This window comes from Notechis scutatus, chromosome 1 (assembly GCF_049901735.1).
Source record: "Notechis scutatus isolate UNSWTSFEM ecotype Mainland chromosome 1, rNotScu1.2, whole genome shotgun sequence".
Taxonomy (NCBI): Eukaryota; Metazoa; Chordata; class Lepidosauria; order Squamata; family Elapidae; genus Notechis; species Notechis scutatus.
In genome coordinates this window covers 5,661,257-5,676,369 of record NC_142009.1, presented here as the reverse complement: position 1 = coordinate 5,676,369, position 15,113 = coordinate 5,661,257, and the positions used below count along the sequence as shown (strand labels likewise).

General features: G+C 42.3%; 1 protein-coding gene across 1 annotated transcript in view; it reads left to right on the top strand.

Annotated features, from left to right (window-relative positions):
• The window catches only part of LOC113431347 (multidrug and toxin extrusion protein 1-like), a 51,329-nt gene that overhangs the window by 10,826 nt on the left and 25,390 nt on the right, over positions 1 to 15,113 (top strand). The window contains exons 5-9 of the mRNA XM_087971523.1: positions 1,342 to 1,384; positions 4,323 to 4,367; positions 6,224 to 6,321; positions 7,978 to 8,075; positions 14,683 to 14,796. Of these exons, the coding sequence (XP_087827649.1) occupies positions 1,342 to 1,384; positions 4,323 to 4,367; positions 6,224 to 6,321; positions 7,978 to 8,075; positions 14,683 to 14,796 (398 nt within the window). The remainder of the gene's footprint in view (positions 1 to 1,341; positions 1,385 to 4,322; positions 4,368 to 6,223; positions 6,322 to 7,977; positions 8,076 to 14,682; positions 14,797 to 15,113) is intronic.

Below are 15,113 nucleotides of genomic sequence, written 5' to 3'. Positions count from 1 at the left end.
AGCTTCCTAGGCGAAGTAGTAAGACAGTGAGGAGGGTCTGCATGCACGATAAGGACTGACTGGGCGAGGAAGGGAGGGGCAGGCAGAGAGGGGCGGGGCCAGCCAGGGTCACGATTTGCTGGTTCTCCAAACCGCGCAGAATCATAACAACCGGTTCTATACAACCGGTCCAAACCGGGAAAATCCCACCCCCTGAGAATATCCATTCCAAATTCACATCAAGTAAGATTATTTGTTAAAAATTCATAATTGGCATCGGTCGGGAACATCATTCAAAATTCACATTAATGAAGAAAATCACTGAACATTTCAAATCAAGAAACGGCAGCCCTTCAAAACTCACATCAATTAAGAAACCGTCCAAGGTTCAGATCTATAATGGACATCTGTTCAAAATTCACCTCAGTTCAGAGTGTCATTCATAATTCACACCAATTGGGGGAAAAAAATCACTCAAAATTCAAATCGGTCAAGAATATCCGTTCAAAATTCACGTGAATTAAGAACGTTCATTCAAAATGGACATCAAGTAAGAACATCAAAATTAAAATCATGAGGGGCCCTTGGTGCTCTCTGACCTTGCTTGGTTTCTTGCAGACGTTTCATTACCTAACTAGGTAACATCATCAGTGCTAGCAAGGAATGGATAGCTTGCTGTCAATTTGCTTTGGCTTCTTTGGCAATTCCTTGATAGTTTACTTGATTGTTGATCTGTTCTTAACCTTGGAGTTAATTTATGTTGATCTGGATGCTGATTTATGGTGGAATGTCATCCCCGCCCCCCCTCCGTGCTCTTTTGGGCTCTTTTGCATAGCCTTTAAAAAACGTAGCCCCAAAATGAACAAAAAGACCCAAGCACCTCCTTACTTCTTACTAGCACTGATGATGTTACCTAGCTTGGTGATGAAACGTCTGCAAGAAAACCAACAAGCTCAGAGAGCACCAAGGACTCCAATGGTTCAACCCAAGCTACAAATATTCTCCTTTGTAAGTGAACATCAATTAAGACCTTTCAAAATGAAAATCGGTAAAGAGCATCCATTCAAAATGTCTCGTCTTTCACGAAGTCAGATCACCCCTCATAAGATTTACCACAAAATGGGACCTTTTGAATTTAATAGAGAAGACTTCATCTTTTTTAGGAAAAAAACAGTTTCTTTTATTTATTCTTCAAAGTTTGAGGGATGTCACAAGATAGGCCTTCTTCAAAAAGCTTACTTTAGCTCACAATGTGATGCCGGAAGAGGCTACATCAAAGCACATGAGATTTTTAAGGCAGCCATGAATATGACTGCAGAATCGGATCATTGGAAATTAATGCCTTTTTTTTTGTCTTCCCAGGCTCACTCAGGTTTATGTCATGATCTTTATCCCAGCACTGCCTGTAAGTTTCCATCTTTTCCTACATTGAGTCAGGGAAGAGTGAATAGCTTCCCTTCCAATATCTATTTATCTGTCTGTCTGTCTCTCCATCCATCCATCCATCATTTCTCTCTCAATCTCTCTCTATTATCATCTATCTATCCATCTATCATCACTCTCTCAATCTTGCTATACCTATTTATCTATCCATCCATCCATCTACAATCTCTCTCTCTATCATCCATCCATCCATCCTCTCTCTCAATCTCTCTATCATCCATCCATCCATCCATCTATCATCACTCTCTCAATCTTGCTATATCTATTTATCTATCCATCCATCCATCTACAATCTCTCTCTCTATCATCCATCCATCCATCCTCTCTCTCAATCTCTCTATCATCCATCCATCCATCCATCTATCATCACTCTCTCAATCTTGCTATATCTATTTATCTATCCATCCATCCATCTACATTCTCTCTCTCTATCATCCATCCATCCATCCTCTCTCTCAATCTCTCTATCATCCATCCATCCATCTATCCTGTCTCTCTCAATCTCTCTATCATCCATCCATCCATCCATTTATCCTCTCTCTCAATCTCTCTCTATCATCCATCCATCCATCCATTTATCCTCTCTCTCAACTCTCTCTCTATCATCCATCCATCTATTCTCTCTCTCTCAATCTCTCTCTCTATCATCCATCCATCCATCCATCTATCATCACTCTCTCAATCTTGCTATATCTATTTATCTATCCATCCATCCATCTACATTCTCTCTCTCTATCATCCATCCATCCATCCTCTCTCTCAATCTCTCTATCATCCATCCATCCATCCATCTATCATCACTCTCTCAATCTTGCTATATCTATTTATCTATCCATCCATCCATCTACATTCTCTCTCTCTATCATCCATCCATCCATCCTCTCTCTCAATCTCTCTATCATCCATCCATCCATCTATCCTGTCTCTCTCAATCTCTCTATCATCCATCCATCCATCCATTTATCCTCTCTCTCAATCTCTCTCTATCATCCATCCATCCATTTATCCTCTCTCTCTCAATCTCTCTCTATCATCCATCCATCTATTCTCTCTCTCAATCTCTCTCTATCATCCATCCATCCACCCTCTCTCTCAATATCTCTCTATCATCCATCCATCTATCCTCTCTCTCAATCTCTCTCTCTATCATCCATCCATCCTCTCTCTCAATCTCTCTATCATCCATCCATCCATCCATCTATCATCACTCTCTCAATCTTGCTATATCTATTTATCTATCCATCCATCCATCTACAATCTCTCTCTCAATCTCTCTCTCTCTATCATCCACCCATCCATCCATCATCTCTCTCTCAATCTAGCTATATCTATCTATCTATCCCTCCATACCTCCACCCATCTACCATCTCTCTGTCTATCATCCATCCATCCATCCATCCATCCATCCATCCATAATCTCTCTCTCTCAATCTAGCTATATGATCTATCTATCTATCTATCTATCTATCTATCTATCTATCTATCTATCTATCTATCATCTATCTATCTATCTATCTATCTATCATCTATCTATCATCTATCAACTATCATCTAAATATATAGTTAGTCTTCACGATCCCATTTGTTAAGTGAATCTGACACGGTTATTAAGTGAATCCAGCTTCCCGGTAAACTTTGCTTTTCACACAAAATTTTAGGAGAATCTAAGAGAATGTTGACGGTTTTCAAGGATAGGGCTGTGGGCCACTTACTATAGGGAGTCCTTGACTTAAAACAGTTTGTTTAGTGATCGTTCAAAGCACTGAAAAAAGTCACGATCGTATTTCATGCTTACGACAAGAAATATTGACAAAAACAAACATAAAACATAAAATAAAATCATCTTTCCGTTGTACAGTGTGTCGGTTGGTACATATCTCTTATGCACAATATCAACAGTCTTTCCCTTCTAAATTTAGATTAAAATTCAAATTGTATAGATCAACTATGCATACTATATTATTATTATTACTAACTCCTAGTAGTTCATAAGCTAGTTCATAATATCCTTCATTTCATTATAATCAGTTATAATATATCATTACATTGTTTTATCTTTACTATTATGTTATATTTATATTATAATATATTTTATTTCTCTATTTTCTTATCTAGCCATTGATAAAATAAATCCCATATTTTATAATATTCTTTATCTTCTTGCTGTCTAATTTCTAATGTGTTACCAGCTGCAATTATTCACTTAACAACGGTGGCAAGAAAGGTCGTAAAATGGAGCAAAACTCCACTTAACCAATGTTTCACTTAACGACAGAAATGATGAGCTCAAATGTGGCTGTAAATTGAAGAACTACCTGTATTTCTAATCTGGAGTAGTATTTGCAAGCTAGTTGTAGACTACAATTCCCATCACCTCTCTTTGGCAACTCATTAGCTATGCAAAGGGGGGTGGGAACAATGAAATGATCTTCCCTCTATTTGCATCCTATTTGCACCCTATTTGCATATCTATTTGCAACCTGGCAGCTGGCAGGTTGAATTTCCACAGGTCAAGCGTTCCAGGATTCTTCCCCGAAACTCAGAAGCTTATACCAGTGGAACTTCTGTCTGGAACAACCGTAAATTCCTGCATTGAGCCTAGGACGGATCAAGTGAAGTATTTCTCCATCCAAGCAAGTTTAAGATGTATGGACTTCAACTCCCAGAATTCCCCAGCCAGCTAGGGGAATTCTGGGAGTTGAAGTCCATACACCTTAATATTGCTAAAATGGGAAACTGTTCTAAATTGCCTTTAGAATGTCTCTAAATCTATGGATTCGCTTGACAGAGCTGTAGAAAAATGCCAATTCCTTTGTTTTGGGGCAATTGAACCACAATTTTTAAAAAAAAATCTTACTTTTTTCTAATAGCTGTTTATTTTCCTTTTCTGCATCTCGCAGGCAGCCTTCATTTACCAGATCCAAATGCGGTATTTGCAAAATCAGGTAAGGCATTGCTTTCCGACGTTCCTTAGCAATTTGCGCCTCTTTGCAAGGGGTCAAGAATTAAGGGATGGCTCATAGAATACAGAATAACAGAGTTGGAAGGGACCCCGGAGGTCTTCTAGTCCAACCCCCTGCTCAGGCAGCAAACCCTATCCCATTTTAGACAAATGGTTGTCCAATCTCTTCTTAAAAACCTCCAGTGTTGGGCTGGAAAGGCTGGATCAGAATGAAGCACCTTGGAGTTATTGGAGTTATTAGAAACTCCAATAACTAATTAGAGAGAGAGAGAGAGAAGAGGAGGCGGGCAGGCAGGCAGGCAGGCAGGCAGGCAGGCAGGCAGACAGACAGATAGATAGATAGATAGATAGAGATAGATAGATAGATATAGATAGAGAGATAGAGAGATATAGAGATAGATGATAGAGAGAGAGAGAGAGAGATGATAGATAGATAGATAATAGATAGATGGAGAGAGAGAGAGAGAGAGAGAGAGAGAGATGATACGATAGATAGATAGATATAGATAGATAGATAGAGATAGATAGATAGATAGATAGATAGATAGATAGATAGATAGATAGATAGATATAGATAGATAGATATAGATAGATAGATAGATAGATAGATAGATAGATAGATGATAGACGATAGATAGATAGATAGATAGATGATAGATAGATAGAGATTGATAGATAGAGATAGAGAGATAGATAGATAGATATAGATTGATAGAGATAGATAGATAGATAGATAGATAGATAGATAGATAGATAGATAGATAGATAGATAGATAGATAGATATAGATAAATAGATAGATAGATAGATAGATGATAGATAGATAGAGATTGATAGATAGAGATAGATAGATAGATAGATATAGATTGATAGAGATAGATAGATAGATAGATAGATAGATAGATATAGATAGATAGATAGATAGATATAGATAAATAGATAGATAGATAGATGGATAGATGATAGACGATAGATAGATAGATAGATAGATAGATAGATAGATAGATAGAGATTGATAGATAGAGATAGAGAGATAGATAGATAGATATAGATTGATAGAGATAGATAGATAGATAGATAGATAGATAGATAGATAGATAGATAGATAGATAGATAGATAGAGATAGATAGATAGATAGATGTTTAGATAGATAGATAGATAGATAGATAGATAGATAGATAGATATAGATAGATAGATAGATAGATAGATAGATAGATAGATATAGATAGATGATACGATAGATAGATAGATATAGATAAATAGATAGATAGATAGATAGATAGATAGATATTGATAGATATAGATAGAGATAGAGAAATAGATAGATAGATAGATATAGATAAATAGATAGATAGATAGATAGATAGAGATTGATAGATAGAGATAGAGATAGAGATAGAGATAGAGATAGATAGATAGATAGATAGATAGATAGAGTAGAAACAGGTGGTCCATATTTCTATGGATCTGCCAGCAAGGACTCCAGCAGATTTTCAGGCGACTCTACTCCTTCTTCACCAGCAGAATAGGATCTCATTAGGATCCAATGTAGGATCCAAAATCACCTGTTATACACAGGTAGTCCATGACTTACAACAATTCATTTAATGACTGTTTGAAGTTACAACAGCACTGAAAAAAGTGATTTATGACCAGTGGTGGGATTCATGGCTTACAGAATGGGATCTTGGTGGAGTGGGCGAGATCTTAATTAGGGCTTATATTGGGCACACGTGTAAAAAAAGTCAAGCTAGGGCTTACTTTTGGGGTAGGTCATATTTTTGGGGAAACGGTTATCTTTTAAAAAAATAATAATAAAATAATATATTTCCTTGCAGAAAATCATCTGGCCAGAGGTTTTTTGTGGCATCGCTGCAAATATTATCAACATCCTGGGGAATTATATTTTCCTTTACCAATTCAACATGGGCGTTAAGTAAGTACAGGAGGCTGTTGGGGACAAAAATATCCATTTTCACTGCATGACGATTTGTTCTTCCCATCCTTGGATCCGAGGTTGTGTTTACCAAGCTGTTGTTGTTCTTGTTATTATTATTATTATTATTATTAACATCATCATAATCATTACCATTATTATTATGGAAAAACTGGACATCAGTTATGGGTTTGAGCAAAAAGATGGTTAATAAAGCCATAGATTAAGTGAAAGGGAATTCATCAAACTACAAAATTTGAAAACAAAAAATCAACTACAGGTAGTCCTCGATTTACAACATTTCATTTAGTGACCGTTTAAAGTTACAACAGCACTGAAAAATGTGGCTTAGCCCCGTTTTTCACACTTATGACCGTTGCAGCATCCCCATGGTCCTATCCTATGATCAAAGTTTGGACACTTGGCAACTGACTCACATTTATGACGGTTGCAATGTCCTGGGGTTCCATGAGCCCCTTTTGACAAAGCACAGTCAACGGGGAAGACAGATTCACTTAATAACCGTATTACTAACTTAACAACTGCCATGATTCGCTTAACAACCAGGGTGAGAAAGTTCGTAAATTAGGACAAAAAACTGTCCCACTCACTTAGCAACAGAAATTTTGGGCTGAATTGTGGTCCTAAGTTTGTATATTGTAAAACATAATTTAAATATTGCAAGAAATAACAATTTAAAGAAGTAACGGATCCTCTATAGATAATCCTTGACTTCAATTGGAACTGGATGCGGTCATTAAGTTTACAATCTTGCAACTTTTTCTGCCACAGTTGTTATGTGGAGCATGTGGTCCTTAAGTGAATCAGATGGTCATTAAGCAATTCCTGGTTCTCCCATGTCCTCTGCTTGTCGGAAGGGCCCTTGGGAAAGTCACAAAATGGTCATCCCAGGTCCCTGGGATGCGACAGCTGTCATAAACCCAGTGTCAGGATTCCGGCAGTCACCCTCATTTAAATCATGAGTCTCAAGCCAAACTTCCAAAACTTCAAAAGGATTTATTGGGAGTTAAACTGTCCGGCACTGCCTGGGTGCAGCCAACTCTGAGGCACATCATTCATTGTCACCCTTGACCCTGGTTTTCCCCCATTCCCTGGGTGTATTGTAATTCATATTCTCCAATGGGACACATGCATAGCCCAGAGTCATCAATCATGCTCTCCAGTTAGATATTTGCCAGGCAGAAACTTCAGTCACCTAGTTGCTATCTTTGAAAAACTATTTATGGAATGCACTTTTGATTTCCAAACCGCCACACTGCTCTTTCAAACCCCTTTCCTCCCCTCCCTTTCTGTTGACAACTCTAAAAAGACCATAGAAATATTTTATGAGTTCACATGCAGGCCTGTTGCCAAGATTTGGACCGTGGAGACCCTGTGACCGTCGTAAGTGTGAGGATGGATCCTAGGTCCCCTTTTTTCAGGGCTGTTGTAGTTTCACATGGACAAATGAACGGTCGTAAGTCGAGGAATTGCCTGTATTGGAATTCCTCTCCATCAAACGCACTGTGAAGAAAATCAGAAGCAACTCGGTGTGAATATTTACAAAACGGACACCCCCCCCCAAAAAAAACGCAAAACAATTTTTTAAAAAGTCACCCTAATTTCTATTTTGCGTCTCTTTTTCTTCCCTCAAAGAGGGTCTGCGTGGGCCAACACCATCTCTCAGTATGCTCAAGCCATCACCCTCTTTCTGTACATCAAGTGGAAGAAACTTCACGTCGAAACTTGGGGAGGTGAGGAAACTCCCGCCTCTTTTATAACCCTGAGGAAGACGGGGGTTGTCCTTCCTCCCTCGCACCCCTGCCAAGCTCCTGTCGCCGACTTCTTAGTTAGAGGATGGATTCGAGAGCCAGTTTGGTCTAGCGGTTAAGGCATCAGGTTAGAAAACGGGAGAGGGTGAGTTCTAGTACTGCCTAAGCCAGGGGTATCCAACCTTGGCAACTTTAAGACTTGTGGACTTCAACTCCCAGAATTCCTCAGCCAGCTTTGCTGGCTGAGGAATTCTGGGAGTTGAAGTCCACAAGTCTTAAAGTTGCCAAGGTTGGACACCCCTGGCCTAAGCCATGAAAGCTATCGGAGTGACTTTGGGCCTATCACCAGGAGACGGGGAGTTCTAGTCCCACCTTAGGCATGAAAGCCAATTAGGTAATTGAGGCCTATTACCAGGAGATGGTGAGTTCTAGTCCCACCTTAGGCATGAAAGCCAATTAGGTAATTTAGGCCTATCACCAGGAGACGGTGAGTTCTAGTCCCACCTTAGGCATGAAAGCCAATTAGGTAACTTAGGCCTATCACCAGGAGACGGGGAGTTCTAGTCCCACCTTAGGCATGAAAGCCAATTAGGTAACTTAGGCCTATCGCCAGGAGACGGTGAGTTCTAGTCCCACCTTAGGCATGAAAGCCAATTAGGTAACTTAGGCCTATCGCCAGGAGACGGTGAGTTCTAGTCCCACCTTAGGCATGAAAACCAATTAGGTAACTTAGGCCTATTACCAGGAGACGGTGAGTTCTAGTCCCACCTTAGGCATGAAACCAATTAGGTAACTTAGGCCTATTACCAGGAGACGGTGAGTTCTAGTCCCACCTTAGGCATGAAAACCAATTAGGTAACTTAGGCCTATTACCAGGAGACGGTGAGTTCTAGTCCCACCTTAGGCATGAAAACCAATTAGGTAACTTAGGCCTATTACCAGGAGACGGTGAGTTCTAGTCCCACCTTAGGCATGAAAACCAATTAGGTAACTTAGGCCTATTACCAGGAGACGGTGAGTTCTAGTCCCACCTTAGGCATGAAAGCCAATTAGGTAATTTAGGCCAATCACCAGGAGACGGGGAGTTCTAGTCCCACCTTAGGCATGAAAGCCAATTAGGTAATTTAGGCCAATCACCAGGAGACGGGGAGTTCTAGTCCCACCTTAGGCATGAAAGCCAATTAGGTAATTGAGGCCTATTACCAGGAGATGGTGAGTTCTAGTCCCACCTTAGGCATGAAAGCCAATTAGGTAACTTAGGCCAATCACCAGGAGACGGGGAGTTCTAGTCCCACCTTAGGCATGAAAGCCAATTAGGTAATTTAGGCCAATCACCAGGAGATGGTGAGTTCTAGTCCCACCTTAGGCATGAAAGCCAATTAGGTAATTGAGGCCAATCACCAGGAGACGGGGAGTTCTAGTCCCACCTTAGGCATGAAAGCCAATTAGGTAATTTAGGCCAATCACCAGAGACGGTGAGTTCTAGTCCCACCTTAGGCATGAAAGCCAATTAGGTAATTGAGGCCTATTACCAGGAGATGGTGAGTTCTAGTCCCACCTTAGGCATGAAAGCCAATTAGGTAATTGAGGCCTATCGCCAGGAGATGGTGAGTTCTAGTCCCACCTTAGGCATGAAAGCCAATTAGGTAATTTAGGCCAATCACCAGGAGACGGTGATTTCTAGTCCCACCTTAGGCATGAAAGCCAATTAGGTAACTTAGGCCTATCACCAGGAGACGGTGAGTTCTAGTCCCACCTTAGGCATGAAAGCCAATTAGGTAATTTAGGCCTATCACCAGGAGACGGTGAGTTCTAGTCCCACCTTAGGCATGAAAGCCAATTAGGTAACTTAGGCCTATCCCAGGAGATTGGGAGTTCTAGTCCCACCTTAGGCATGAAAGCCAATTAGGTAACTTAGGCCTATCACCAGGAGACTGGGAGTTCTATTCCCACCTTAGGCATGAAAGCCAATTAGGTAATTTAGGCCTATCACCAGGAGACGGTGAGTTCTAGTCCCACCTTAGGCATGAAAACCAATTAGGTAATTTAGGCCTATCACCAGGAGACGGTGAGTTCTAGTCCCACCTTAGGCATGAAAGCCAATTAGGTAATTTAGGCCAATCACCAGGAGACGGGGAGTTCTAGTCCCACCTTAGGCATGAAAACCAATTAGGTAATTTAGGCCAATCACCAGGAGACGGGGAGTTCTAGTCCCACTTTAGGCATGAAAACCAATTAGGTAATTTAGGCCAATCACCAGGAGACGGGAGTTCTAGTCCCACCTTAGGCATGAAAGCCAATTAGGTAATTTAGGCCAATCACCAGGAGACGGGAGTTCTAGTCCCACCTTAGGCATGAAAGCCAATTAGGTAATTTAGGCCAATCACCAGGAGACGGGGAGTTCTAGTCCCACCTTAGGCATGAAAGCCAATTAGGTAATTTAGGCCAATCACCAGGAGACGGGAGTTCTAGTCCCACCTTAGGCATGAAAGCCAATTAGGTAACTTAGGCCTATCGCCAGGAGACGGTGAGTTCTAGTCCCACCTTAGGCATGAAAACCAATTAGGTAATTTAGGCCAATCACCAGGAGACGGGAGTTCTAGTCCCACCTTAGGCATGAAAACCAATTAGGTAATTTAGGCCTATCACCAGGAGATGGGAGTTCTAGTCCCACCTTAGGCATGAAAGCCAATTACGTAATTTAGGCCTATCACCAGGAGACGGGAGTTCTAGTCCCACCTTAGGCATGAAAGCCAATTAGGTAATTTAGGCCAATCACCAGGAGACGGGGAGTTCTAGTCCCACCTTAGGCATGAAAACCAATTAGGTAATTTAGGCCAATCACCAGGAGACGGGAGTTCTAGTCCCACTTTAGGCATGAAAACCAATTAGGTAATTTAGGCCAATCACCAGGAGACTGGGAGTTCTAGTCCCACCTTAGGCATGAAAGCCAATTAGGTAATTTAGGCCTATCGCCAGGAGACGGTGAGTTCTAGTCCCACCTTAGGCATGAAAACCAATTAGGTAACTTAGGCCTATCCCCAGGAGATTGGGAGTTCTAGTCCCACCTTAGGCATGAAAGCCAATTAGGTAACTTAGGCCTATCACCAGGAGACTGGGAGTTCTATTCCCACCTTAGGCATGAAAGCCAATTAGGTAATTTAGGCCTATCACCAGGAGACGGGAGTTCTAGTCCCACCTTAGGCATGAAAACCAATTAGGTAATTTAGGCCTATCACCAGGAGACGGGGAGTTCTAGTCCCACCTTAGGCATGAAAGCCAATTAGGTAATTTAGGCCAATCACCAGGAGACGGGAGTTCTAGTCCCACCTTAGGCATGAAAACCAATTAGGTAATTTAGGCCAATCACCAGGAGACGGGGAGTTCTAGTCCCACTTTAGGCATGAAAACCAATTAGGTAATTTAGGCCAATCACCAGGAGACGGGGAGTTCTAGTCCCACCTTAGGCATGAAAGCCAATTAGGTAATTTAGGCCAATCACCAGGAGACGGGGAGTTCTAGTCCCACCTTAGGCATGAAAGCCAATTAGGTAATTTAGGCCAATCACCAGGAGACGGGAGTTCTAGTCCCACCTTAGGCATGAAAGCCAATTAGGTAATTTAGGCCAATCACCAGGAGACGGGGAGTTCTAGTCCCACCTTAGGCATGAAAGCCAATTAGGTAACTTAGGCCTATCGCCAGGAGACGGTGAGTTCTAGTCCCACCTTAGGCATGAAAACCAATTAGGTAATTTAGGCCAATCACCAGGAGACGGGGAGTTCTAGTCCCACCTTAGGCATGAAAACCAATTAGGTAATTTAGGCCTATCACCAGGAGATGGGGAGTTCTAGTCCCACCTTAGGCATGAAAGCCAATTACGTAATTTAGGCCTATCACCAGGAGACGGGGAGTTCTAGTCCCACCTTAGGCATGAAAGCCAATTAGGTAATTTAGGCCAATCACCAGGAGACGGGGAGTTCTAGTCCCACCTTAGGCATGAAAACCAATTAGGTAATTTAGGCCAATCACCAGGAGACGGGGAGTTCTAGTCCCACTTTAGGCATGAAAACCAATTAGGTAATTTAGGCCAATCACCAGGAGACTGGGAGTTCTAGTCCCACCTTAGGCATGAAAGCCAATTAGGTAATTTAGGCCTATCGCCAGGAGACGGTGAGTTCTAGTCCCACCTTAGGCATGAAAACCAATTAGGTAACTTAGGCCTATTACCAGGAGACGGTGAGTTCTAGTCCCACCTTAGGCATGAAAACCAATTAGGTAACTTAGGCCTATTACCAGGAGACGGTGAGTTCTAGTCCCACTTTAGGCATGAAAACCAATTAGGTAATTTAGGCCTATCACCAGGAGACGGTGAGTTCTAGTCCCACCTTAGGCATGAAAACCAATTAGGTAATTTAGGCCTATCACCAGGAGACGGTGAGTTCTAGTCCCACCTTAGGCATGAAAACCAATTAGGTAACTTAGGCCTATTACCAGGAGACGGTGAGTTCTAGTCCCACCTTAGGCATGCAAACCAATTAGGTAACAGGCCTATTACCAGGAGACGGTGAGTTCTAGTCCCACTTTAGGCATGAAAACCAATTAGGTAACTTAGGCCTATTACCAGGAGATGGTGAGTTCTAGTCCCACCTTAGGCATGAAAACCAATTAGGTAACTTAGGCCTATTACCAGGAGACGGTGAGTTCTAGTCCCACCTTAGGCATGAAAACCAATTAGGTAACTTAGGCCTATTACCAGGAGACGGTGAGTTCTAGTCCCACCTTAGGCATGAAAACCAATTAGGTAACTTAGGCCTATTACCAGGAGACGGTGAGTTCTAGTCCCACCTTAGGCATGAAAACCAATTAGGTAATTTAGGCCTATCACCAGGAGACGGTGAGTTCTAGTCCCACCTTAGGCATGAAAACCAATTAGGTAACTTAGGCCTATCACCAGGAGACGGTGAGTTCTAGTCCCACCTTAGGCATGAAAACCAATTAGGTAACTTAGGCCTATCACCAGGAGACGGTGAGTTCTAGTCCCACCTTAGGCATGAAAACCAATTAGGTAACTTAGGCCTATTACCAGGAGACGGTGAGTTCTAGTCCCACCTTAGGCATGAAACCAATTAGGTAACTTAGGCCTATTACCAGGAGACGGTGAGTTCTAGTCCCACCTTAGGCATGAAAACCAATTAGGTAACTTAGGCCTATTACCAGGAGACGGTGAGTTCTAGTCCCACCTTAGGCATGAAACCAATTAGGTAACTTAGGCCTATTACCAGGAGATGGTGAGTTCTAGTCCCACCTTAGGCATGAAAACCAATTAGGTAACTTAGGCCTATTACCAGGAGACGGTGAGTTCTAGTCCCACCTTAGGCATGAAAACCAATTAGGTAATTTAGGCCTATCACCAGGAGACGGTGAGTTCTAGTCCCACCTTAGGCATGAAAACCAATTAGGTAACTTAGGCCTATTACCAGGAGACGGTGAGTTCTAGTCCCACCTTAGGCATGAAAACCAATTAGGTAACTTAGGCCTATTACCAGGAGACGGTGAGTTCTAGTCCCACCTTAGGCATGAAAACAATTAGGTAACTTAGGCCTATTACCAGGAGACGGTGAGTTCTAGTCCCACTTTAGGCATGAAAACCAATTAGGTAATTTAGGCCTATCACCAGGAGACGGTGAGTTCTAGTCCCACCTTAGGCATGAAAACCAATTAGGTAACTTAGGCCTATCACCAGGAGACTGGGAGTTCTAGTCCCACCTTAGGCATGAAAACCAATTAGGTAACTTAGGCCTATCACCAGGAGACTGTGAGTTCTAGTCCCACCTTAGGCATGAAAGCCAATTAGGTAACTTAGGCCTATCACCAGGAGACTGGGAGTTCTAGTCCCACCTTAGGCATGAAAGCCAATTAGGTAATTTAGGCCTATCACCAGGAGACGGTGAGTTCTAGTCCCACCTTAGGCATGAAAGCCAATTAGGTAATTTAGGCCTATCACCAGGAGATGGTGAGTTCTAGTCCCACCTTAGGCATGAAAACCAATTAGGTAATTTAGGCCAATCACCAGGAGACTGGGAGTTCTAGTCCCACCTTAGGCATGAAAGCCAATTAGGTAATTTAGGCCAATCACCAGGAGACTGGGAGTTCTAGTTCCCCCTTAGGCATGAAAGCTGGCTGGGTGCCTTTGGGCCAATTACCAGGAAACTGTGAGTTCTAGTCCTGGCTGAGGTATGAAAGTCAACTGGTTGCATTTGGGCCAATTACCAGGAAACTGTGAGTTCTAGTTCCCCCTCAGGCATGAAAACCTGGTGGGCAACTTTGGTCTAGTCGCCAGGAGGCAGTGAGTTCTAATTCCACTTCAGGCGTGAAAGCCAGCTGGGTGACTTTAGGCCAATCACCAGGAGACGGGGAGTTCTAGTCCTGCCTTGAAAAAAAAACAGCATTTTGATCCTATCCTATGTAGACACTGTAGAAACTCCTGTTCCGGACTCAAAAATCAGCATCCTCTTGTTGTGTGACTTTTGCTTTCAAACCATGAATCCTGGCTTGTTCGGGTGATTTTTTTCCTTTTTTCACTCCCCAGGTTGGTCCACGGACTGCCTGCAGGAGTGGGGTCTCTTCATGTCGCTGGCGATTCCCAGCATGCTGATGATTTGCATCGAATGGTGGACCTTTGAAATTGGAAGCTTTCTGATAGGTCAGGAGTGGGCAGGGGGAGGAGCTAATGGCTGGGGTGGGTGGGCCCCAAAAGCAGACCTGCCCTTTCTCCTAGAGGCGTTCCTCAACTTATGACCGCAATGGAGCCCAAAAGTTTACGTTGTTAAGTGAGAAATTTGTGAAGGCGACTTTCCACACCACACCCCCCGTTTTACGAGCTTTCTCTCCACATTTGTTAAACGCATCACTGCAGTTCTTAAATGAGTCACATGGTCGTTAAGTGAACCTGGCTTCCCTGTTGCATGTCAGTCGGTCACAAAACATGACCCCGGGACCCTGCAGCTGTCATAAATATGA